At 41.0% G+C, this 26,952-nt stretch overlaps 1 protein-coding gene across 3 annotated transcripts; it reads right to left on the reverse strand.

The window, feature by feature from the left end:
- Window positions 1-1,561: 1,561 nt before the first annotated feature.
- Window positions 1,562-21,703, reverse strand: ZKSCAN1 (zinc finger with KRAB and SCAN domains 1). Of its 3 annotated transcripts, none has more exons than XM_054589828.1 (6): window positions 21,564-21,703; window positions 10,772-11,288; window positions 9,555-9,708; window positions 7,494-7,585; window positions 7,092-7,218; window positions 1,562-4,767 (listed from the first exon to the last, which is right to left on the reverse strand). In XM_054589828.1, the coding sequence occupies exons 2-6, from the start codon at window positions 11,195-11,197 to the stop codon at window positions 3,875-3,877; spliced, it is 1,692 nt and encodes a 563-aa protein (XP_054445803.1). In that variant the 5' UTR covers window positions 11,198-11,288; window positions 21,564-21,703; the 3' UTR covers window positions 1,562-3,874. The 3 variants fall into 3 exon arrangements, with proteins under 3 accessions (XP_054445803.1, XP_054445801.1, XP_054445802.1); XM_054589826.1 differs by having other exon boundaries at window positions 9,543-9,708; XM_054589827.1 differs by lacking the exon at window positions 21,564-21,703 and adding an exon at window positions 11,974-12,034 and having other exon boundaries at window positions 9,543-9,708.
- Between the last annotated feature and the right edge of the window lie 5,249 nt (window positions 21,704-26,952).

Consider the following 26,952-nt stretch of genomic DNA (forward strand, 5'->3'; position numbering starts at 1 on the left):
CCAAATTTTCTAAGCATAAACACTTAAGAATTACTGGGGGAAGGACTACAGTTTTTAGAATCCAATCAACTTAAGTGGTCCCACTGACCTTTCCAGTACTCTTCCTACTCTCAATTCATGGAGAAGACCTTCTTACTCCTTCTGACAAGCTCAGACAACCCATTCTCTTTGCATAAAATGGTGCCCTGGCAGCTAAGAGGTCAACATCCTGGTCTGAAAACTCCCAGGAAGCTGCAGATGTTTAGAGGAATTATTCCATTTTAGTGCCCTATTAACCTGTCTCTCTTAAGCCATCTACTAACCTTCTCTTCTGATTTGATAAGCACCAAACTATGAGGTTTTTTGCTCATATTCCCCCTCCTCAGTTCTGTGAACTATTTTTTGTTGTTGTTTATAATCACATCAAATTCTTCACTACTCACTCCAAAACTTTGCTCTTTTAAGTGATGTGTTCTGTCAAATAGATTAAAATAAAATACATTATGTGTTTACAGAGAGTATACAGAATAGCAACAAGAGCCAGAGGTACAAAACACAGACACTGACATTAAGGTCATACAAAATATATATAGAAGTACCCAACACTGACAATTTTTGTAAAAAGTTGTACATTTTGCGATTTCCCCACATTTTTTTCTTCTGTGGATCCTCTGGAGTTGACTGAGTGTCCTTTGCAGTTTCTGAAATTACCATTGGAACATACTGGCGGAATTCACTTTCTGTCCAAAGCAAACAAGTGCTGTACATGAGAGGTTTCCTCACATATATTAATAAAGTTTATTTACAGTGTAAGCTTTCTGATACTAAGGGCTGAGATGTGATTAAAGGCTTTGCCACATTATCACATTTAAGAGGTTCCCTTCTGGAATGAATTCTCTGATGTACATACCATGTGCATTGTCTCACATAACAAAGATATTGACCTCTGTACATATTTAGCATAGTTTCACTTTTACACCTTTAATAAAATACTAAGTGCCTTACATATTAAGATGCCTCAATAGATCTGTTCTCAGGCCTTTTTGCCTTGCCTGCCAGGCCAAAGTAGAAACAAATATCCCACAGCTTGAAGAACTTTATCTCTCTTCTGGCAAGGTTAAGGTATCGTTTTAAAAAGACCTTCAAAAATTTCCATTAGGTCAACTAACATGCTACTGGTTAACTATAAACTGTTAACAAACTTTAGCCAGTCAAGAACTTTCTGAATGACTATCCTGAGCACTAATTAGATGTTGTAAGCCTTTCTGACTATGATCCAATTATACTTTGCATTGAGCAGCTGATAAAAGCAATATAAATGGTTTAAATCAACATCTGAAGTCTGGTTTTTTTCAGAAAACATATCTTCAAGTAGCTGCTTCAAGGAGTGCACCTACTGAAGATCTGAAGCAACTGCAGTGGCTATCCCATACAGTGTGATGTCCCAGGAAAATGAGAAATAATGTGGGGGCACAGGTTATATTTAACTTTCATTAAAAAAAAAAAAAAAAAAAGGCTGAATTATGTCAACATGTAGCTCTGGCAAAAAAAAAAAAAAAAAAAAAAAAAAAAAAAAAGCCAATGTGAAACCAACCAAAGTTCCTCCCCTCTTAAAAACAGTCAGTGCTTTGATCAGTGCCTGAAGTTAAAGCAGCTCACTGCTTTCAGCTGCTTCCCAGCAGTAAGTCTTTTCTCAAAAGCACCAGCAGTTTTCGCAACCCTCACTGTGGCTCACTCTGAAGAAAATCCTAAAAGCATTTCTTCCACCTTCACTTTACTTTAAAACGTTAGGTATACTCTTCTGGAGTATATTTTCTACTTTTCTTTTATCGAATGGATAGAAATATTCTAGTCACCAGCTGACTTCTTTGAAGTTTCCCCAGGAAACAGATGAAACTGCTTAGAAACTATAGGGAAACTATGGTTGGTCCAAGTAAGAGGCCAAAGAATGACTGCTGTGCAGAGTTTTAGTACGGTCTGGGGCTGAGGCCACAGCTACCCCCACCTCACTGGCTCCCCATAAAGACATGCTGTCTCATGGGTCTGAGTTGTTGGTTAGCAAACAATGATGAGTTTTAGCTGTTTTTTGATGGACAATTTCAGTTCCTATGTGGGGATCTTCTGTTATGGGGATAGTCTTCAGATGTGTTCTAATTCTATGTGTCTAAGTTCCTGCAGGGCCATCCACAATCATTTGCATGCTCTCATGAGCAGAGTCATCTCTACCCAAATCCCTTGTGACTACTTATGTAGCCCCTCATACGTGGGTCTCTTGTATGTGTATTTGAAAATTCTGTTATTAGCTTCCAGACAGCCAAATGCATCCTCTTGCACGGATGATAAAAATGATCCAAGTTTTATAACCTCACCTCAGTCTTTAGTGATGAGGAGAAAAGGCATTATGCAGTATGACTTTGATAGAACCAACCACATCTTAGCAAGTTGGTGAACTTCTCAGAGCACCTAACATGTTTAGTAATGGCCAGCTAACATATGCTTTTGTGAAGCTTCTGGAAAGTGTGGGGAAAAAATGCTCCCTACGTTTTCCTTTTTCTGAAAAGCAACAAAATTTACATTGTCTGAACTGTATCATTTCAAGTTACAAATGATTCACAACTTGTTCAAATCATCACATTGTCCAGTAGCTGACTGAAGAAAATTCTGGTTAATATCTTTGTATAGAAAAATGTCAAAAAATGGCCTTAGTATGTTTTTGTATTTTTCTTAAGATGACGACAGTGGAGTCCTTTCTGACATTCCATGGTATTTACTCACTGATCCATGTTTAGAAAGGGTCTATGCAGGTGACTGGTGCCTTTCTTTTATAAGTAGGACAAGAATAGCATAAGACCCTGGAGCTTTAGCATACCTCAGGCTCTGGATGTCCTCTTCGAAAGTTGGGCCAGGCTATCATATATCAGGTGCTCATGATTCACAGGGCTTTAGAAGTGCAAAAGTCCTGTTAGAAGTCAGGCATAATGAGTGCCTCTTATGTGTTTAGCACTGTGTCAAGTGCTGTCAGGGATACAAATATATCCTTTGTCAATCAAAGCATCTCTTTTGGTGGGTAATGAAAACTTCAATACATGAAACAGTGAAGGATTAAAAGACAGTATATAATCAAGTGCTACCATGTAGAGAAATGGCATTTCAGAGTACAACTAGTGCTTTAGGGATTTCTTCCAGAAGGGAGAGAAATGTTTTGAATCATTGTTGCCATTTCAGTAGAATTTATCTCAGCGATGAGGATAAAACCATCTACATTTGTGGCAGTCCTTTGGAACTACAGACTGGTGCACATACCCTCTCTTTCAGGAAGAGATAGAAATCTTTGGTTTGATACTGATCAGCACAGTCCTAGATTTCTATAGCTTTGGTAGGCTACCAGTGATCATATATATAACTTAACGTATATATAACTAGTTTGAGCAGCATGTCCCAATGTAGTCTTTGTTTTAATTGTCTCTTTTTTAAGAAATAAGGTACAGCGAGATATTGGCCAACCAGGGCTTGTTTGCAGCAGCAGCTTTTAACCACAGTATCATTTTTACAAAGCCAATTTCAATCTTTCAATTCTATATCGTGGTTGCTGAGAGTAAAATAGAGCCTCAAAGGTATCCTCATTACTGAAAAGCTTGACATTTTACTGTGTGTGCTTTTCTCTCTTATGGAAATATCATGTGGCTTATCCATATGACTAGCTTTTCTCTACAGGGGCTGTATGGAAGAATATGCCTACAGACTATGCAAAGGCAGAACACTCCTAACTATAAGGATCCTTAAGTGTGATTTTTAAAAAAATCTGTTGAGGATGTCTTTTCCCTTCCATGAGCACACATCTCTGAAATAACTTTAGAAACAAAAGGGGGAAATGGCTTGTTGACAAATTCTCACTTTACACACAACTTTTCAGGAATGCTCCAAACGCATCAAGGGAGGCTGGGCTGTACTCAGAGGCTCGCTCTCTGGTATGGATTCTATGATGCAGAGTGAGGGTAGAGCTCCGGGTAAAGGCCTTGCCGCACTTAGTGCACTTATAGGGCTTTTCTCTGGTGTGAATTCGCCGATGCAAAATAAGGTATGAGTTTCGGTTGAAAGCTTTTCCACATTCACTACATTCATAGGGTTTCTCCCCTGTGTGAATTCTCTGATGTTTTGTAAGGTCTGAGCTCTGGCTGAAGGCTTTCCCACACTCATTACATTCATAAGGTTTCTCTCCAGAGTGAATTCGCTGATGCAGAATGAGATTTGAACTATGACTGAAGGCTTTGCCACACTCATTACATTCATGAGGTTTCTCTCCCGTGTGGATTCTCTGATGCAAGACAAGGTTTGAGTTCAGACTGAAGGCTTTCCCACACTCACTACATTCATAGGGCTTTTCTCCAGTGTGGATGATTTTATGGCGAATAAGGCTTGAACTCCTTGTGAAGCATTTACCACATTCATCACATCTATGAGACTTCGTTCCTGTTGGAACTTCTTCAGGGGTGTTAAAGTTTGAACTCAGACTGAAGCTTCTTCCCAATCCTTTACCCTTCTCCCTGGGACCCCTCTCTCCTGTGGTTGGTTTTTTTTCCTTGACCATAGCTGACCCTGAATCTTTCTTTTCTTTTCCAGTTTTCTCCTCAAGATTCCTCTGCTGCCTTTCTGTTGTTCTGCCCTGCTGTTCACGCTTTTCTCCAAAATCTTTCTGGGTTCTTCCTCTTGTTTCCCCACGTGATGCTGAGTCTTCTGCGATTTCAGCCTTGGAGGTTGACTGCTCATTCTCATTACTGCTTTCACAACCTGACACAATAAATAGAAAATACAAATAGCACCTTTTTCTTTTGAGTCTATAGGTTAATCAAGTGGCATTGTTTTCTAGGAAGTTCCTACATGCCTGCAAAATGACCTCACAATATTAATCAAAGGTAAAAAGGGAGAAAAATAAGATTAAAAAAAAAGAGTAAACAGGGAATGGAGTTGGGAAACGAGAGGGCAGGAAGAGTGTAAAGGACAATAGAGGAATGTGCAGAGAGGACAGGAATGAACTGACCTACTGGGGAATGGGTAGAGAGAACAGAAACAGTTAAGGAGGAAAGGGATGAGGAATTAAGGAACATAAGAGGTAACAATTCAGTTCTATTATTTGGTTACTTGATTATTAACTTGAAGAAACAAATATACATAAAAAAAAGAAATCATGTTCTGTTTCTTATATATGCATTTGAACTTAAAAAGAGAATGGAAGATCTTCCCTAGAAAATGGTAAGTGGTATTAGCAGAAATAAAGGAATATCATTAGTAAAGGAAAGGCAAAAATGCCTCCATTCTGTGAAATTTTTTATCAACAATGAGATGGTTAATGGGCAAAACAAGGAGCTCTGAACTTGGCAGGTTATATGGACCTTCAGAATAATTGCTCTCCACCAGGGAGAGCAACATAGAGCTGACAGTGATCAAGTAATAGAAATGAGAGTGAAGAAGTTGGTTGGGGCATTAGTAAACATAATTAAAACCTTTACCCAAAGACAACTGAGAATAGAAAAGAAAATGAAAATAATTCCAGAGATGGCATATTAAAACACTGGAATGTTTTTATTGTAGACTGCTATATTCACTTTGTTTTAAGGTGAGATAAAAAATTGTTCAGTAAACATTTTTTATATATGTTCATATATGCCTAGGAAAACCCCCCAAATATCCCAACTCTATTCTTTATTTGGCCTTAAGAAACTTGCCCAAGAGGGTCCACAGTATCCCAGATGGGCCCTTGAATGCATGCAACTCCTGAGGGAGCTGGATAATATTTAACCCCTGACTTCAGTGATGAAATTGCCATAAATACTAAACCAACTGTAATGAAGAGATTGGTCTACTTCTGAATTCCAAGACAAGGTCCTTGACTACATGGACAGTTCCCAGATTGAACCCAATTTTTTAAAAAAAGTTATCTTGGAATAGGTAATACCCAGCTCATAAACATGGATCAATTCTTTGGCTTAATCTTCAACTAATCCAAAGAGTAACTATCAAGCAACCATAAATCCCAGTTATCCCTATGGTTCCAAGCAAAATTTGAGGTTTCTTTAGTAACATCCTTTCTTTATGAAATTCCCCTTCATTTATTCCCCCTCTGTACTCCCCAGGCAGAAGCCTCACTGTGGACTTTCGTGTGACAGCATTTATTTGAGAGCTCCTTTGCAGTACTGTTTCTCAGGAGATGAGACCTAGCAGAGACAAATGGGAATGTTTGTCAACTATGTCTTTGTCTTATCTGGTTGATGCTTCTTAGAACTTCTTTGTACCTACTATGCATCCAGAACCAAAGATCTTCAAAGATTACTATTAGGTTTGAAAATTGGGAATCCTAATTACAAGGGAGGTATAGGTGCAAGTTCATGGAATTATGCAAAGCTGTCATAGAGCAGTGCCCGCTGGGTGAAAGACAGAAAAAGCCCACAGAAGGATGCTTGTTTGGTATGTTTAGGAACATGGTCCCAGGTTAGGAGTAGAACCACTTGCCTCTCTACATTAGAAAATACAGATACTCCCCTAATAGAGGCACCTAATTGTAACCCACGGGGAAGAGAGCAGAATTCTCCCAGGGAACAGAGTAGTGGAAGAGATGAGGACTCAGAATACAAGAGTACTTCTGATTTCAAACAGTAAAAACTACCTATAGGTGATTTAAAAAAAAAAATCTGCCCTGCTGATGTGGCTCAGTGGATTGAGTGACTGCCTATAAACCAAAAGGTCACCAGTTCAGTTCCTGGTCATGGCACATGCCTGGGTTGTTGGCCATGTCCCCAGTTGGGGGGCATGTGAGAGGCAACTGATCAATGCACATCAGCGTTTCTCTCCATCTTTCGCCCTTCCTTTCTTTCTCTCTAAAAATAATAAGTAAATAAAATCTTTTTAAAAAAAAAATCCACTTGTAATCAGGGAGTCACAGTACCAGGCTTTTGGACATAAATGAACCAAATGTTCTCATTCTCTATTTCGTCTAAAGAAAGGGGCTCAGTAGTCTCTAAATCCTTGTCAACATTCAATTGAACACATCAGAGACCCACAGCTAACAAAAAGAGGCAAAACAATCTTATCAGACAATGATCCTGCATCAGTCTTACCCTGGGAAAACACGTTCCCATAATTCTCCTGCCTGTTGTCCCTATTGAGATTCCTCCGAGCCAGGTTCTGACATCCCCATTCCTCCAGGATAAGGGACACGGCCATGTCCTCAATCTTCACCATTGCCTGAAATAATATGAGATCCCCACACTCAGTTCCTCGAAAGCTCAGGGACAAACCCATTGCCCAAACCTGGAGTTAGGGATAGAGGCGATTACAAACCTACAGGGTGTTGGGAAAGAAGAGGTAACCATGCCAGGCTCTGGATTGAGGGGTGGGTGGAGTTACTCTGTGGGCAGGGACATCAAGAGCTGAGTGTCCTGAGTGAAGACTGTTAAAAGACCTCCAGGAAGAGAGGCAGATATGAGGGACTCAATAGGGCAGAGGGACCCACCGCTCACCTGGGAATCTGCTGTGAATAGTGCAGATGCCATTGCCTGGTCTCTGGGATTCTCCTCATGATGAGGGGCAGGAACGTGGGTGGCAGGAAGAGCTGAGGGGGAAGAAAGGAGTGTGAGTCAAACCAGCTCTGCTCTTGGCCTCCCCTCTAAGAAGGGCCCAGGGGAATTCTTTTTTCTGCATCAGAATGTTTAATGTTCAACTACAAAATAGGTGACTAGAGAGAATTAAAGAAAAAGCATGACCTCTGCTTCCCAAAATTTCTCTTCTTAGTCAGGACAAGGAGTCTTTATAAAAGGATCTATAAAATTATTTGGTCTAACCGCTCTGTTTTAAAGAATAGGTAACTGAGGTGCTGAAGGATAAGTACCTTGTCTAAAGTCATACAGTTAAGAATAGCAGTCAGATCTAGAACCCAGGTTCCTACTCTCAGCTACAAAAGTAGGTAATTCAGCCCAAGATTCAAGCCTGGCTCAAAAATGTCATTTTCTCCAATCCAAGGAACAAGTAACAGGACATCAGAATCCCATTTAGGCCCTGGCCAGGTAGCTCAGTTGGTTAGAACATTGTCCCAATATGCCAAGGTTGTAGGTTCAATCCCTGTTCAGGGCACATACAAGACTCAAGCAGTGAATGCATAAATAAGTGGAACAAATATTGATGTCTCTCTCTCCCCTACTTTCTCTAAAATCAATACATACAAATTTTTTAAAAAACCCATTTGTAAAAAAATGCAACATAGTTTTAAAAATCTTTAGTAGTCATATCTGGAAACAAAGGTAGGAAGGGGGTCTTCCTAATTCTGGGTAAGTTTTGCCACTTTCTGTCCCTCTACTTTTCTCCCTTTCTCTGTGTATCCAGTTTTTGATGAAATGTATATACATGGTCCAAATGTTAATGAGACATTTATAAGTGTATAAAAGTATATGACACTCATCTAATAAAAGATATCTATATTGCATAACCACACTAACTGCAATAGGAAACAACAATTAGAAAAATTTAAACTGCAAAACTAAAATCCTCCCTTGCCAAGTAATATTAGAGAAATGAATGTGAAACTGAATTACTCAACTTGTAACTATTTCAGACAGTACAATAATAAGATAAATCAAATGTATGAAAAGATTAAGTACCTAGGACTTTAACTTTCTACTTGTTAGGAAACACTCTAGAAGATGTATAACACAAAGAGGAAATGAGAATAAATGCATATGCCTCAATTTGTTAAAGCACTATTTGCTAAGTTAACAACTGTATATACCAGGGTCTCTAAAATTGTTATTTTGATAACCCGAAGATCTAACCTGGAACTTAAAACCATGAACACTCTCTGTAATTTCCCGACTTTAACTCTTGTGGAGTGTGGAGACCTTATATACCTTGGAAGGGCATAACTGGGGCTGTGTGGACAGTGGTGTGTTAAATATCACAGTGTACTGATCTATATGGATTTCTCCAGCATATGAATGCTAGCTATGCTCCAGAATGCATAGAAGATAATGCTTCCTTAAGCTCTAATAATTAAACTGATTTTTATTTATATGACCCTGAAATAATGCTTTCCTCATGTCCCTCCACCAAAAACAACATTTTCCCATCCTTTTGCACTGTTTGAAAATTTTGAAAGTAACCTGGAAAAAGAGTGATGGTATACAACATTTTTATATATTTTAAATGAAATAAACTTTAAAACTGACTCTCTATAAAGTCATTTATGATGTACTACAGTGTTTCAAAAATCCAGGCTGAAAGTATATTCTCTTCCCAGCACTTTCCTGTAAAAAGAAAAATCTATTTAGATATCCAGAATGCTAACAATTCAATAAACAATGTAATATCCATCCAAGTTCATTATGCACATTTCATGTACTTCCTTAATAATACGTTTAACTTCTGAGACTGGTCTGTAAATTATATTTCCCCTAATATTTAGCAATGACAATAATGTATAATGATAAAAACAAGCATCCTTCTTTATTACAGGCACTTAGCAACACAGAGAGGGCACACCCATCCTGAACAGTTTGCTTCTTCTCCCCACAACAAACCTTGCTTCTTACCCCGTGACTGTAAGAGACGGGGTTTCCGAGATGAATGCTTGAAATGGGACTGGGTGGCCTCATGATGAAGGTCAAAGCTTGAGGACTCCTGTATAGGATCCAGAGGCACCATCCCCCTTGCAAGCATCTCAGGTCCATGAACTTGACCTGGGACCTGAGAACAAACAGGTTGGGCTTGTGAATATGTAACTTTTTAATGAGGACTTTAAATAAACAGAAAAGAACAAAAGTATACCAGGATGCAGGGGAAAAAAGGCCAGAATACTTTTTAATTTCCAAACAAAGCAGGGAGAATAACCACTACAGACTACTAATAACTAGCTTATACTGGTAGTAGCTTATATATTAGTTATTTTATATATATAAACATTATGAGTCTTGTCCAGAAGGGATCCAGCCATGTAATATGAAAAACAGGTATTTACTGAAGAAGATACAAGATACAAGAAACACTGTACACAGGACAGTGATGCCTAAGTCCCCTTCAAAGCAGGCACCATGGGACCTCACAGTTCTCCCAATCGCCATCAGTTGCTCCATCCTATTTTCCTCAATCTCACTGATGGGTCTGAAATTTCTTTCCCTTCAAAGGTGATTTTAGTTTTGGGAAAAGCCAGAAGTCACAGGGCGCCAAATCTGGGCTATAGGGGGGCTGAGTCACCTGGGTGATTTGATGTTTTGCAAACAAACTGCACGAGATGGGATGCATGAGCGGTGAGGCTGCCAATCACCAGCTGCCCATAGCTGCGGCCTTCTGAATCACCCTAATGGTTTCCATGGAGTAATGTTCAAACCTAACACAAAATTTGATGCAGATTTGTTGATCTACTTGCTCAGTAACTTTGAATGTGATGGCCACCCAGTACATATGATCACTCAATGGCATCTACTGACTAGTACACAGAAGTCATCATTGTTCATGCATGTATATTCTTAGTCCACTTTCCTTGGCTGCCAGGTTACATCAATGTCGTGCAAACCATTCTCGTTATTAACAATGGCTGGACTTTTTCCAGACAGTCCTCGTATATGCATATATAACATACATGAACAGATATAGCTAATATTATATAAGTAGTAGCTTATATATTAATACTTATACTACTAATACTAGTCTAATACTAAGACTACTAATACTAGTTTTAAATCAGTAACTTTCTATTTGCTCCAGTTTCAAAGTCTGTGTGCTATTCACACATAAATTTCACCCCTCTCACCTGCTGTCCTGATAAATCAAGCTCCAAATCTTCCAGGAGGGTTACGGCCTCTTCCCCACTATCAGGACGGTATTCCTGTAGCCAGACTTGAAGCTCCTTGGGCAGGATGGAAAGGAACTGCTCCAACACCAGCAGCTCCAGGATCTGCTCCTTGGTGTTTATCTCTGGTCGTAGCCACTGATGACAAAGTTCCTTCAGTCGACTCAGAGCCTCTCGAGGCCCAAAAGTGTTCTGATAACAGAAGTGCCTGAAACGTTGGCGGAAGATCTCTGGGTCGGGAGGAGGAGTCTCCTGCAGGCTGGAATCCTGCCCCCACATGTGCTCTTCCTCATCTTCCTCTTCTACCTTCACTATTACGATACCATCCTTCTCCTGGGCAGCCTGTGGGGACAGACCAGTAGCTTCCCTTGATTCAGCAGTCATCATTCAGGGTCAGGGAACTGACTTGATCCAAATAGGGCCTGTGCTTTCCTTTGTGTCCTAGGAGATGTTTCTGATATCTGTTTCCGTACTATTCCTGAAATATTAAAAAAAGTTATAATTACCTTTATGAAAAGTGACCTATGCTGCCAACACTTATACAAAATTATATATCAAGGCACTAAGAATGCCTCTGAATAGTAAAGGGAAAAAATCCCCTCCAGAGCCACACTGTCATTTTATACATTAAAGTTTGCCTCTAATGGGCAAATTCCACCCTCAGCATGTTTGCCTGATTTTGAGCACCTTACCTTCAGGAGGACAGCAGGTTATGACAGCCTTTACAGTACTTAACCTGGTGAGAGCTGAATGTCAGCAGGGCACAGGCAAAGAGACTTTAAGCAGTACACAAACAATATTATTTCATCCTACGACCCTAGAGACAGGTACAAATGATAGCACCACTTTACAGGTAACATGACTGAAGCTTAGATAATTTAGGTAATTTGCTCAGCAGCAGATGGCTACCTACCCAGCGGAGTCAAAATTTATACCAAATATGAAGCCCTGGATTTGCTAATCTACCATCTAGCTATTTTTATTATTTTTATGGGTACTGTGGTCAGTCTAAAGGGAAGAGTAGTAGCTGCCTCTCCCTCTACGGAGGGCTGCCAAGGTGCCTTCATTCATGTGTTCACTTTTAGGTATTTGATGTTTTCTGATTTATCTGAGACCAGTTTGTGGAATAATGAATTATTTTATGTAGCTTAAAAGACACATACATGGAGAGGACTTCTGGTCAAGATGGCAGCACAGGCAAACATGGCCCACCTCTTCGCACAATCACATCAAAATTACAACTAAAATATAGAACAACCATCACTCAGAACCATCAAAAATCAAGTTGGATGGAAGTCCGACAACTATGGAATTAAAGAAACTACATCCATCCAGATTGGGAGGAGGGGCACAGGCACAGAACAGGCTGATCCCAAACCCACATGTGGTGGATAAAAATTTGGGAGGGATATATCGGGAGTGAGGAGTCTCACACCAAGGCCCCCAGCCCTGGGTTCCAGTGCCAGGAAGGTAAGTCCCCACAACTTCTGGCTGCAAATACCAGTGGGGATTGAGTCAGTGGAAGAAACTTCTGAAGCCCCAAGCAGTTCCTCTTAAAGAACCCACACACGGACTCACTTACTTAAGACTCATTCCCTCTGAGCTCCAGTACTGGGGTAGGAGCTTAAAAGGCACCAGTGGCATAATGGCAGAAACTGAAGTGTCTGGCATCAAGGAGAGCAGAGGCCATTGCCCCTTTTCTAAATCCTCCCCCTACAGAGCCAGAAAGCTGGTGTCATATCTGAGACTCCATCAACCTGGCTAACACTGTTCAACCTTCCCTTCACGATCCCCAGAGACTCTGCCCCATCCAGCTAATAGGCCCACCCAACATATGTATGGCTGGTATTGGCTCATGCTGCAAACCTTTCTAAAACCTCTCAAACAAGCAAAAGCTGGCCTCAGTGAGCCCAATAGCAGCAGCCAGCCTAGATTCACAGCTTGGCTTTGCCTGGGAATCTCCAAGCTCAGCACAAATACCAGCCATCTCAGATTGCTTTATAGCTCAGGCAGTGTGGCCCCAGGCAAAACAGAGGTAGGGGGCTGACTTTGGCCTGTACTACCTAGGAAACCGCAAGGCCAGTGCACCCAGTGGACAGCTACAGACCACTCTGGAGCACCACCACCCTGCTCCTGCACAGATGATCCTCCACAGAGGGCAGAGGTTGGTGATCAGTGGTCACAGCCAAGCCTTGCAGCTGATTGGCCTGGGTAAATCCCTCTCATTGATCTGCCAACAACCAAGGCTCAACTACAAGGGGAGGAGATACTCAGCCCACACAAAGGGTGCAACTCGAGTACCCAGCTTGGGTGATGGGGGAGGCTCTGCTGCTGGACCCTACAGGATACCTACTCCATTAGGCCACACTACCAAGGCACAGAGTCAAAGCAGCTCTCCCTAATACATAGAAACAAACACAAAGAGACTGCCAAAATGAGGAGACAAAGAAACAGGGCCCAAATGAAAAGAACAGATCAAAACTCCAGTAAAGGACTAAACAGAATGGAGATAAACAATCTATCTGATAAGAGTTCAAACCACTGGTTATAAGGATGCTCAAGGAACTTAGTGAGGACCTCAACAGCATAAAAAAGATCCAATCAGAAATTAAGGATACACTAATTGAAATAAAGAACAATTTACAGGGAAACAATAGTAGAGAGGATGAAGCTGAGAAATCAAACCAAATCAATGATATGGAACATAACGAGGCAAAACACAACCAATTCGAACAAGAAGAAAAAAGAATCCAAAACAATGAGGGTAGTGTAAGAAGCCTCTGGGACAACTTCAAGAGGTCCAATATTTGCATCATAGAGGTGTCAGAAGGGGAAGAGAAAGAGCAAGAAATTGGAAATCTATTTGAAAAAATAATGAAGGAAAACTTCCCTAATTTGGTGAAGTAAATAGACATGCAAGTTCAGGAAGCACAGAGAGTCCCAAACCAGATGGGATGCAGAGGCCCACTCCAAGACACATCATAATTAAAATGCCAAAGGGTAAAGACAAAGCAAGAATCTTAAAAGCAGCAAGAAAAAATATTAGTTACCTACAACAGAGTTCCCCTTAGACTGTCAGCTAATTTCTCTAAAGAAACTTTGCAGGCTAGATGGGATTGGCATGAAATATTTAAAGTCATGAAAAGCAGGGACCTACACCCAAAATTGCTCTACTTAGCAAAGCTTTCATGTAGAATCAAAGGGCATATAAGGAGCTTCTCAGAAAGAAAATACTAAAGTTCATTATCATCAAACCACTATTATATGAATGTTCAAGGGACTTATTGAAGAGAAAAAGATCAAAACTAGGAACAATAAAATGTCAAAAAATATAATATCAACAATTGAATATAAAAAACAAACTAAGGAAACAAGAACAGAGACAGAATCATTGATATGGAGAGTGTTTTGATGGTTGCCAGATGGGAGGGGGCCTTAGAGGAGGGGATTAAGAAGTACAAACAAGTAGTTACAGAATAGCCACAGGGAGGTAGAGTACAGCATAGGAAATGGAGTAGCCAAGGAACTTATATGCATGACCCATGGACACGAACAGCGGTGTGGGGGATTGTGTGAGGGAGTGGGGGGTGCTGGGTGGAGGGGGACAAAGGGGCAAAAATCGGAACAACCATTACAGCATAATCAATAAAATATAACTTAAAAAATTAATAAATAAAAGTTAAGGAGGTATTAAAAAAGGCGAGCATGGAGACTTGTGGAGTGGGTGAAGTGGGTGAAGGGGTCAAATGGTACAAACTTCTGTTTATAAATTAAGTCCTGGGGATGTAATATACAGCATGGAGACTTCAGTTACTAAGACTGTATTGCATATTTGAAAGTTGCTGAGAGCAGATCTTAAAAATCCTCAGCACAAGAAAAATTTTCTTTAACCATGGTGACAGATGTTAACTAGACTTACTGTGGTGGTCATTCCGCAATATATACAAATATTGAATCATTATGTTGTACATCTGAAACTAGTATGTTATATATCGATTGTATCTAAAAAAAGTGGCTTTAGGGATTCTTACAGAGAAACTACAATTACAGGAAATACTAATGACACAAACACTCATGAATAAGAATGGTAAACCTGAAGTTTCTATCTAGAGCAAGGTATTAGTCAGGTTAGGAGGTAAAATCCAAAGTCAATCTAAATCAAAAGAGGAGTCAAACAGTGAGAAAGTAGCTGCTTTAAAAAAAAAGGGTGCAAGGAAAGAACTATTGTAACAGATATACGCTGGGACATATATACTATTATGTAACTTTAACTGCCAAAAATGACTAATTATCCTTATTATCTACACATTTTAAAAACTTCAAAATATTTTCTCGTTTGTTTAAAAATCTCCCAGATGAGAAATTTTAGTGGGTCTTAAGCCTGTTAGTTGAGAATATTAAAAATCTTTTGATTAGTTTGTAAGAACAGGCGATTGACTTAAAGTCATGGAAAATGGAAAGGTGAACTTCAACAACAAAAATTTAGCAAGGTTGGTGGGCAAACTACTGAACAGAGTCGGTTGACAATGTGTTTCTCCCATCTGACTTGACAAATCTTTCTGAAGTTTCTTTTTCACCTTTACAACTATCAATATTAAGCATCAAATTCAAGTTGTAGAGACATTGCATCTAATTGCTGTATCACATGGAGTTAAGCCAACAGTTTTAAACTAGCAAAGCATTTTTAATTACATGGCTCTCACAAAAAAAAAATCATTAATTTTGGTGGCAAAGGGATAGTGTACATTTAAAGCAAAAAAATTACTTTTAAATAGCACAATATATTATTTTATTATACTAAATAGAACAGTACATGTATGTAATTTTTAGTTTTTAATTGATAGGAATGTGTGACCATAAAAGTTTGGAGATGACTTAGTTTGTGGATTTAATCACAAAGAGTATGATTTTAATCTGAGATCAAAGGATTGGTTTTCCATCCCTCCCTTTTTTTTTTTGTCTTAATGAAAACCAGAAATCCTTAAATGGGGCAATTAAGTCATTTCTACAATGACATTAAACTGGTAAAAAGTCCTATTGCAAACCATATTCTAGCCCTTCCTTTCGATTCCTTCAGACCTCTTCTGTACTCTGCCCTCCTTGCTGAGGTAAATATTTTTTCAACCTCAGAGCAGTTTTTCCAATAAAGTCCTTATAGCTACAATTATTCAATTTCCTAAACATTTCTGCATATCCATAATATGCAAGGTGTCCTGCTAGACTGAGGGGAATAAATAGATGAGAATCATGATTCCTGTTTTTACACAAATTACAGTACAAAGTGGAATGTGCCAACTGTTCTAAGGGGGTTTCAACAGGAGTGCTACAGAAGCCCTGAGAAGTAACTTAACTGATGTATTAACAAGGCAGCTTCTAGGAAGAGGTCCCTTGGATCTGGGGCATCAGAATAGTCAAGATCTCTACTGGAAGAGGCAGCAAGTGGGAAGTCCAGGAGATCATCCCTTTGACTAGCTTAACCCAAGTAGAGGCTAATTAATTACTATAAGCCTTAGTTTCTTTATTGCGAAAAGTCCAAAGAAAGACTATCTTTTACTGCTATGTCTCCCACAATTACTTTCCACCACCCTAATTCAATCTCCACATCTCCTGTCTAGTCTAGTGTCACCTCCCCACACAGTTCCTCTAGCTTCAATTTCCCCGTTCCAATACGAATAACATGCCAAGACCAATATAGTACTGCCAAAGTATGCTTCTGGTCATTCCTTCCTTCCCCTCAATTACTGCCACAGAATCCTTGCTATCTACCAATTTAACATTCAAACAGTACACCACACTCTATTTTTCCATTCTTACCTCCTACTACTTTTCTTAGTAGTGATCCCTTGTATTTCAGCCTGTCTGGCCCATTAATGTTCCTTAATGGTCAGATTTTTACTCACTTTTCAAGATGAATAATTTCCCTGACATTCCATATTAATTAAGGTTATCTTCCTCCTTTGAACACCCTTAGTACTTTCTCTGTTCCTAAATTAAGGCACTTACACTCTCCTTGTATTATCATTATTTGGGTTGCAGTTCCTATCTCCACCTCCCAGCTAAATTTTAAGCTCCTCAAAAACAGGGACTGTTGTATTATTTGTACTTACCTCCTGGAGTACCTGGCAGTTTAATTCTGTTAGGCTGAATAGAAGAAATAAGAAGTACTCAAACTATGACAGCTCTCCCTGCCATCTTATTACCTTTAGTGTCAATTAGTGATCAGATACTCTACTAATAATATCTTAATCACTCAGGCTCAGAATCTAACCTTCCTTGACTCCTCTCTTCTTACATGCCTTCATTCTCCAAGCACCAGGGAAAAGTAATTCTTTGTTCATACTTACTTTTTCAATCCAGTTTGATGAACTCCAGCTTCCTCTCTTTGTTTCCCTAATTTTCTCCCCATGCTCCCCCCACTCTCCTACCTTACTTTCAGATTTTTCCTAAAACTCTATAGCCTTGCAGTCAACAACCTCCAGTGCCTGGTCCCACTTTCCCCTTAAGGTTCACTTCCCAACAATTTCTCCCCCTCCCCTGCATGAATCTTTTCTGTCCGGTAAAATGAGTTTATTCAGCATTCCCTAAATATACCTTGATTGTCATCCTCTTCTTACATCATACATAATGCCTGTTTACCCTTCAGAACTATGCTAAAATGCCACTTGTCCCTCATCACTGTTCAATTCAGGAAGCCTCTAGTAGGCATAACAGTAAGAGTCAATGTTTATTGAGTGCTTTCTATGTACAAGGTATTATTTTAAGCATTTCACACAACAATCATAGGAAGTAGGTACAATTATCATCTCACTTTACAATGACAAAACTAAGGTTTACTGATGTTAAATAACGTATCCAAGGTCACTCAGCAATTAAACGGTAGAGCCAGGATTTGAAATTACATCCGTGGTACTCCTCAGTTCAAGCTCTATCATATCAAACTCACTCTGTCCCAACATGTGGGATAAGGAAGGGCTTCTGCGCACGTACAGATTCTAAGAGGAAGGCCTATGAAGGATGATCACTCAGGGATGGGGCTCATCTAACATCCACTGTTTTCATTAAGAGAGCTGTGCAACTAAGGAGACACAGCAGAAGATACAAGTGGGAATTACTTATTGTAAAATTAACCAGGTACAGTGTTCAAACAGGGTAAGAAGCAGAACTAGTGCAGTAACTAGCCTAACATCAGAAATCTTTTTTCTTGAAAATTCTATCCTATCTTAGCTGTATTAAGGAGAAGGAAGGAATGGAATTTTGATTTGTGCCCACACCTAGGCCAGAGTTTTGAGTAGGATACTCTTTGGGTCAGTGGAACTTAGTAAGAACCTCTGAAGAGGAAGTGCGATCTAAGAGACAGGAATGAGGGCACGGGCACATCCCTCTTCCCCCCATTTCAACAGTCCCTCTCCTCCTTCCCCTATTTCTCGACTCCTGCTCTGGGCAAGAGAAAAGTCACAACAGCAGTGGAAGGGCTGGGTTTTATTTTACTTTTCCCAGATAATGTGAGCACGCAGTTTTTTTGAGGGGACACACAGCCCCAATGGTCTGCACCCATGTGCTATGACGTTCTTATGCTGTTTCTTTTTCTGTGATTTTTTCATGCCCTCCCTTCTCAATCAGACTAGTGTTAAGGATATGCTTCTTTGCACCTACTGGACCACTTAGTATGATTCCTTGCAAGCATTAGTTTTAACAAAAAAATACCTGATGATGTTAACTATTTTTTTGCCCATTCATGCAGCATTCAGTATTGCCCTCAAATTGGCTGCTTGGAAGAGTTTCATGAAGCTGCTCTACCACTTACCAGTAGATGATTTTAAGCAAATTAATCTCTCTATGCATGTTTCCTCACTTGTATAGTGGAAGTGAAAAAGAGCATTTGCCACAGAGAGTTGTGTGAGAAATAAGTCAACACATATAAAGCACTTAAGTGTCTGGCATTTAGTAGCCACTAGAGAAGCATTTTAATTTTTTAATTAAAAAGAAAACTTAAGAGGTGTAACTTGTTATGTTCCCATTTTCAGCCTACTTAAAAGATAAAGCAACGGGAGAAATCCTGCCATAATGAAAACAGCACAGGTTGGAACACTTGAATTCTAGTGTCTCACAAATAAGTCACACATCCCTGAGTTACCACGGAGGAACCAAAAAAACCCTGAAATTATCTCTGGAGGGCAGGCCCCTTGTAGTAAAGGCTTCCTCTCCTATGTGTGTTCTGGGAACCCACCTGTATCAGTCAGTGTGCCAGCTGCTGTTGTGAGAGGCTGCGTTCAGTTTCAGTGAAATTTTTTTGAAGACTCTTTCAATGCATTTGCCCATTTCATGATGGGTGATTTATCAGCATACCTGCCCACCATGTGCAGCGTGTTCAACAGTTTTTAACCAAAAATGGCATGACCTCCCCACCCCATACCCCAACCTCCCTATTCACGTGATCTCACCCAGAACCACTTTTTTTTTGTTTCCCTAATGAAAAAAGTCCTCAAAGGGAAAAAGTCTGCAAATGTAGAAGAGGTGAAACAAAAAACGGCAGAAGCACTAAACGTATCAAAAGCGATGAGTTCAAAAACCGTTTTGAGCAGTGGAAAAAACGTCTCAATAGGTGTACTGCATCAAATGGAGAGTACTCTGAAAGTGACCAAAGTTTAAACATGTAATAAATACACAATTTTTTATAAATAAATTCCATTTTTGGGGGGGGGTCCCCCTCTTGTATTTAACTTCTCTGGCACTCAGTAGCCTTATCTGTCAAATTGGGGGAAGGAAGGAACTGGGAAGAGAATACCACCTCTGGGGTCCCTCTGAGCTGAAAAACATTCTGACATTCTATCCGATTTAGATAAGATTACCCCCAGCAACCAGTTCTCACCACGGATAAATACAAACGATTTTCTTACAAGCAGGGCTTGGAGTTAGTTACAAGCTCACTTTATTCCGAAGGCTATTTTCTAAACAGGCCACTATTTTTTCCAGGGTGTAGTCTTCAAAGTTTAAACAAACTGCTCCCTCTCATTTTTGAACAGTGCTATAAACTGTTTTAAAATATTTTTTTTAAAGGTACCTTTAAAAGACAGCTACACAAAGAATATCGATACTACCTCAAAAAGAAACATTAAGACTTAATAGTGTGTATTTAGATGCAATATAAAGTAGAAAAAATTTAAGTGCTTAGATCAAGTGGAGAATAAGCAAATTACTATAGCATTAATTAGCTAGCTTCCCTGTTTGTATTTTAAGGTTGGTGAAGCTCTGGCTGGTGTGGCTCAGTAGACTGAGCACCAGCCTACCAACAGAAAGGTCACTGGTTCAGTTCCCAGCCAGGACACATGCCTGGGTTGCAGACCACGTCCCCAGTCAGCGGTGCGTGAAGCATCCAATCGATGTATATCTCACACATCTGATGTTTCTCTCTCTCCCTTACCCTCTCTCTAAAAATAAATAAACAAATAAATATCTTAAAAAAAAAAGTTGGTGGAAACTGCCTGAAATAACGAACAAGTATATTGCACAGTAATTCAGAGACAATACAATTTGGAGAAGCATTCTGGGGGCAAATTGTCCTTATGGTTCCCTATGTAATAAAGCTATTCATTTGGACAGTATATATAGTAACGGTGCTTTGTTGATCGGGTTACAGTGAATTCTCAACAATTCAACTTAATGCGTATTTATTGACCACCTCCAAATCCGCGGAGCACTGGCCTGTACAATAAATGCTTTCTTTGGTCCCAGGCCATGTAGCAGCCACACTCTATAATGAAAGTATCTTATTGTTTACTGGAGGCACTGCGGGGAGGGGAGGGGGCACTGTTAGGGTAAATTGTAGCAGAATTTTCAATTATTCAATACACTGACAAAATCGAATTTCAAAATTGGAAGGGCCTTTTGAGAAAGCCTAGTTAATGTTATTAATGACAAAACTGACAGTTGACAAAATGTCTTATCCAAGGTCACTCAGGCAATCAGCCCCCTAATGACGCGGTGCCAATTTCCACAAATTCTCCTCACTCTCACCCACGCCAAGTCAAGCAGAGTAGCTACTCAGAACCGAAAAAAATCCATCTAATCTTCCTGACAGATTAGATAGATTCCTAAAGCCTTCAAAATATCCCATAAAGCAGAAAGAGAGTGGGATGTATACAATCTCTGCTAGATCTGAATCACTTCTTGATCCACTCTAAGCTTCAGCTAACTCTTTAGTCCCCGTTCAGGGTTGCGGTGGAGTGAGGAGAAACAGTGATCTGGAAATATGTATGCTGCGCTTCAAAACATGCCCATTTCTCGGCCTTCCCCATCTTTCACCTCAAGGTCCTAAAGGACCCTGAAAAAAAAAAAAAAATCTCACTGGAATCAAGGCAAATGGCGACAAATGGGAAGCAGAAAAATCAGAGACTGGGGACGTGGGCTCGCTCGCGACCCTGTTCTCAGAAACGTCAAACGACGATGTCGACACCGTGGGCGAGGGGCCCGGAAAGGGCAGCCGGCTTCTCCCCAGTCCCGGAGCACCCCTGGCCACTAGACCCTCGCCCCCTCCCCGCCTGGACCCGGGGTTGGGGGGAGCGTGGGGGTGGGGAGGGGGACGTCTCCAGAGGGGACGGCACTTCCTATAGCCGAACCTGGAGAGAGAACAGGCTCTCTATAGTCTAGCCTGGCTGCCTGAAGGGGACCCCGGGCCGCAGCTACAGAGCCCACCCTCACGCACACCCCTCCTGTGGCCCCGCCCGCCCTCCACAGAGGCCGGCCCAAGTCTCACCGTGAGCCCCGGGAGCGGCCTTGGGGCGCTGGGAGAGAAAGGGGAGCTGACTCTGGGGCTCAGGCCGGCCGAAGGGCGCTGCAGAAGCACCTAGGCCCTGCCGACGCCTCGACACAGACACAATGAGTCACAAAGGCCGGAAGTGTGTCAGCACCTCGCCTTCCGGGACTGTGCTGCGCTTCCGGGTCCTCTCTAGGAGACCTGGAGGATTTTGCTACTCAGTTCCCGAAACGCTGGACTGGGCGCCAGCTCTCCGGTGGGTGATCAAGCCTCCTCCAGCTTTGAGTTTCCTGACCCCAGCTTGTGCGCCCCGAGTTAATGCTGGGGGTTCAAACTTTATGAAATACAGACCGTTCAGCTCAGCAATTCATGTGAAAATTCGTTTTCTCTGCTCTTCCATCTCGGGTAGTCCTTGTAATAATTATAGTTATTAGCAAGCAATAATATTTAGTAATTGTATGTCTGTATCAGAGGAACAGAAACAAAGGTGTTGACAGAGGAAGATCCAAGTGAATCCAGGGGTGGCTGGTTTCACAAAACTGCCCTGGTAGTTTCTCTAGGGCCCTGGGCATGCCTGCCAGTGGAGTGGGAGGTATTTTCAAATAGTTGGGGGCGGGTGGGATGGCGGGGGCGGGGTGGGGGGGTGGACAAAAGACGTAGTTCCATAGCCAAGTTAGTTATAAGGTTCTGTGTTTAGCTGATGTGGCATATGCTATTATAGCAGTTTAAAAGGAATTTTCATAGTAATAAACACTTTTACCTTCAAGGTGCTTTTACAACCTACAATTATGATCTTCACCTTTACCTGGGAAGTAAGTTGCTTCACCTTATGTGCAAGGGTGACCACGACCTTTAATGGTTGTGACTTTGCTCTGCATTCCAAGACAGGTTCATGGAGAGACTGGTAACATAACTAAAATTGCTTGGGGGAGATTATTTAAAAAAAAAAAAAGTACTTGAAAACTAAAAAGCAATTACAGTATCATTAAGTGAAAACTGAAAAATGGGGAAAAATAATCATCTGTAATCCATCCACCCTAACCTGACTATGATTGCTTTAATTTATCCCTTTTCTGTTTTCATATATATATTATATATTTTTAATTTATTATTTTAAACACAGTCCAAAACTATAGTTGTATTGAATAGGTGACTGATATGCTTGAAGTACCTACCACATTCATGCTATAGTAACCACTTTTTGGACCACAGCTGATTGGATTAGGTTTGGGCACCTGATGAAAGCACAATTTACATATATGCTAACCTTTGGAAGTACAGAGGTGGCTTGAGAGCTCTGACTAATGGAACAATAGATCCCCTTTCTTGAGGAGTTTAAATGTGAGACAAACAGAAAATAGGGGAAAGCCGAAATCAGTAAGCTGAATCAGTAAGCAGAAATCAGTTAGGTGATAGAAGCCTTGAAGCCATGGAAGTCATGAGCGAGCAGAGGCTTGAGAGAAAAACAAACTGAGCTATAGAAACAAAGACAGGTGTACCATATGGCAGAGCAGAGCTCCCTGAAGAAGCCTAGCCATCTAGTACTTAGGGCCCACAGCATAAGGGAGGTGATGGCCTGAATAACCTTCAGGCCTCAAACAGTGTTTATTCTCTGCATGGCTTGACTTTGCTGCAGGTGTCACTATGCCCAGTCTTCCTACTTCCCTGCATGCCCTAAGATTAAACACCCGGCCAGCAAAAGAGTTTAACTTTGTTCCTTGCCCACCTGAAAAAGCCCAATGTGATTGATGTGAAATTCATATATACGACTTAATAACAATATTGTATCGTTAATATTTTAAATTTTGCTACACAGAATGGATAATTATTTTAATAGCTGTATAGTGTTCTACTGAGCAGCTGTGCCATTAATTATTTAATTATTTTCTATTTCTAGATATGTAGAATACTTTCAAAGTTTGGCTAGTTTACAAAATATTTAAATGAAGATTTTTGTGCAAAAGGCTTTTGGCTTATTTAATTAATACAGTCTGATAAGTGAGTTTACCAAGTTAATAGGTATAAACTTTAAAAATATATAGTACCATGTTTCTTCCCCAAAGAAATTTAATTCTTATCTTCATCCTGCAACAAAGTTACTTACACCAGAAGGGTGGCAAATATCCTTCCATTGATAATGCTTAATTTATTGGATTGCATCAAGATTGTGGCAGAATTTATTTATTTATTCATAGCCATTTATCACATATTATGTATCAGGGATAATGCTTGATTTTGGAGGATTAAAAATCGACATTGTGCTAGTCTACAAGAAGCTTACAGTGACCAATGTGTGGGTCACCAAAATGCGTAGTGAATGATGCATAATCCCTTACCACATAAACACACTTCTCTGGCTTGGTGGTAGGTTTCCCAGGGCAGAATTAAGGGTTCTGTGTGGCCCCTCTTCTGAAGGTTACTCTCTGCTAGTGAAAAATAGTGTTGTCTCAAGCCTGCTCCAAGGTGAACTGTGTTGTAGCTTCTCCTGTTGCCCCTAAGTGCCGCTGCTAGTTGCTGTCTTCTCTGGGTCCCCCTGACTTAGAAAAGCGTTTTCTTCACATTTTGGACATATAAAAGGTCCATAACACAAGACTGTTGTGCACAATAGATTTAACCCTAGATTTCTGAATCAATGAGAAATGTTATAATAGCAAAGACTGCAATCAACTTCAAAGTGAATAGTCACGGTTTTAGGTCTCTCAGACAGCAGGATTTATCCCTGGCCAGCTCTCTGATGCTTAGCCCTGCGACTCCCCCCACCCTCACCCCCCAAGCCTTTTGCTTAGTCCAGGTCCTCCTTACACCTTTCTTCTAAGATCCTAACAATCTCTTGGAGGTTTTATTCTATTGTGCGTTAATTTCTCCCTATATGCCTCACTTTGCCTCACCCCACCCCCAAGTGCACAGGGGCCAGGCAGCCAAATGGATGGTAAAATTTGTTACCTGGCTGTGGAGTGGGTCTGTGGGTGGGTACCCACCCATCTGTTGAGCACATGCCCTGGCTGAGGGAGGAAATCATTCTTCAGGCTATTGTTGCCACCTGGGGTGTGGACCCAGAATTACCAGATAAGCTCATTTTGCCAAGGAGAAAAGAGAAATGGGATTTTTAGATGAAATTTCTCCATTTTTAAATGAAACTCAGCAAACAAACAAGGGTCACGCTTGCACAGGGCACATGCACACATACACACCCTCTGAGTTGGGAGCAGACAGGCTTGCAGGTATGTGGTGTGTGCTAACTGTTGTCCTCTCTTGGCCCCATGTCCAAGGGGTCTCTGCTTAAACAAGTTCCCTCAGGAAGTTTGCCTAAACAAAGAACCATCTGCCTGTGAAGTGAGTGCTGATCTTCCTCAATAGTATGGAAACACAGTTGCAATTCCTTCCCTTTCAAAAATAGACTTGTTTTTTCCACATTGCAGGAGGAAATTGTGCAGTCTGGAGGTGGGCCCCTTAGGCCCTCAGTGAGAACATGGATGGATGTGGCTAGTTGTTTTTAATTCTTGGCATCACCACCTTAAACCAGCACCAAACTCCCCAATTCTTTGTGGCCCTCAATGCCATGAAGGGAGTGATGACCATGCACAAATTCCCAAGGAGTCCGTGAGCTGCCCACTGGTCCTGCTTGCAGGAAGGCTATTGCTCCCCAGGCAAGGTAGATGGCTGGAGCAGGAGGAGGCTGCCGAGGCTCCCCTGGCTTTGGGCAAGGAGACCTCAGCTGGGTCCAAGTCGACCGTTTCTGAATTATGTAATATTCCCCAGACACTTAATATCTCTCAGCTGTAGCAGGTACTAAAAAATGAGCAGAATAATATTGCAGTCCCCTTTCTTCCACCCTGGACAAGATGAGTCAACACCTGGAAAAGTGTCTGATAAATGCTATTCACTCAAATACTGAGTTATACTGCACTAATGTGGCTTTCACTGAGAAAAAGTCTTTGAGAAGCACCTGTCAGGTATGTGTGATGAGGGGAGGGGTGGAGACAGGTTGGTGGATAACAGAGAAACCTTTCTTTTTCCCAAGGACATGGAAAACATTTCCCAGAAACTGTAAGGAATTAAGAAACTCAGCTTGGAAGACAAAAACACATGAGCCACATTTTTTCTTGCTGTCTGATGGCTGCACATGGAAGGTAGTGCAGTCTGGGTTTTAAATCTTTGCTGGAATACTAACTTCCTGTGTGAGTTTGGGCAAGTTAGTTAACCTCTCTGAACCTTTGTTCCTGTTACAGGTTGACTTGTGTTCTCCAAAAATGGCATGTTGGAGCCCTAAACCCCAGTATCTCAATGTGATCGTATTTGGGGTTAGGGTTTTTACAGAGGAAATCAAGTTAAGTTTGGGGTGGGCCCAAATCCAATATGACTAGTGTTCTTATAATGAGAGGAAATTTTTACACACACACACATAGAGGAAAGACAATGTGAAGAGACACATGGAAAAGTTGGCCATCAACAAGCCACAGAGAGAGGTGGCAGAATGAACTAACCCCACCAACACCTTGATCTTGAGCTTCTAGCTTCCTGAACTATAAGTAAATTTTTGTTGTTTTTCAGTGTGTGGCACTTTGTTATAACAGCCCTAACAAATACAGTTCTTCAGCTCCAAACTGGGAGCAGTGGTACCTACCTGAAAGTGACTGTGAGGAGGAGATGCCTCCTTGGTTCTGACCTGAATCCACCTTGGGTGTTCAGACATGCCTGGGCCTTTTGAGCTGGAGGAATGTGTCCTGCTCAGGTTAATTTGCATGAAGGTCTGAGAAATCTTCTGAGACATCGCTCATCCATCCCTTGTGAGAAGCTGGCAGATAAGTCTTGGGACAGAATTTTAGTCATCACAGGGGACCGCACTTTGGAGCATGGTGTGATGCTGCTGCCTCTCAGATTTTCTCCTTGAGCTGGCTCTCTGTGGCTACCAGTTCCAGTCTCACAGCCCATAGGGCATTATATGTATAAGTAAAATTAGATAAAGCAGTTTCACTGAATGCTGGCTTTTGTCATCCCATTGTGATTGGACTGCCAACCAACTTTTCCCTCTGGCAGATTCCCAAAGGTTAATTTCTAGAAGCCTTTTATCTGGGGCTATTTAGTTTCAGTATTAGTTCCCTATTATTGCTGTTACAACTGCAGATTTAGTGGTTTAAATAATACAAGTTTATTCTCTTACAATTCTAAAGGTCAAAGTCCGAACTTAGGTCTTAAGGGGCTAAAATCAAGTTGTCAGCAGGGCTGCATTCCTTCTGGAGGTTCTAGGGAGAATCCATTTTCTGTTTTTTCCATCTTCTCTAGGCCACTAGCATTCCTTGGCTTGTGGCCCCTGATTCCATCTTCAAACCCAGTAGTGTAGCATCTTCAAATCCCCCTTCCTCTCCCCGACTTCTGCTTCCATCCTCCC

This window comes from Pteronotus mesoamericanus, unplaced genomic scaffold, assembly GCF_021234165.1.
Source record: "Pteronotus mesoamericanus isolate MK-2021 breed Mesoamerican mustached bat unplaced genomic scaffold, CSHL_Meso_final scaffold_167, whole genome shotgun sequence".
Lineage (NCBI taxonomy): Eukaryota > Metazoa > Chordata > Mammalia > Chiroptera > Mormoopidae > Pteronotus > Pteronotus mesoamericanus.

Coding starts and splice junctions, on each gene's coding strand:
- ZKSCAN1 (XM_054589826.1), bottom strand. CDS start 11,197: ATGATGACTGCTGAATCAAGGGAAGCTACTGGTCTGTCCCCACAGGCT. Junction 9,709..10,771: donor TTGATTTATCAGGACAGCAG/GTGAGAGGGGTG, acceptor GTTTGTTCTCAG/GTCCCAGGTCAAGTTCATGG. Junction 4,768..7,091: donor TGGGAACGTGTTTTCCCAGG/GTAAGACTGATG, acceptor TTATTGTGTCAG/GTTGTGAAAGCAGTAATGAG.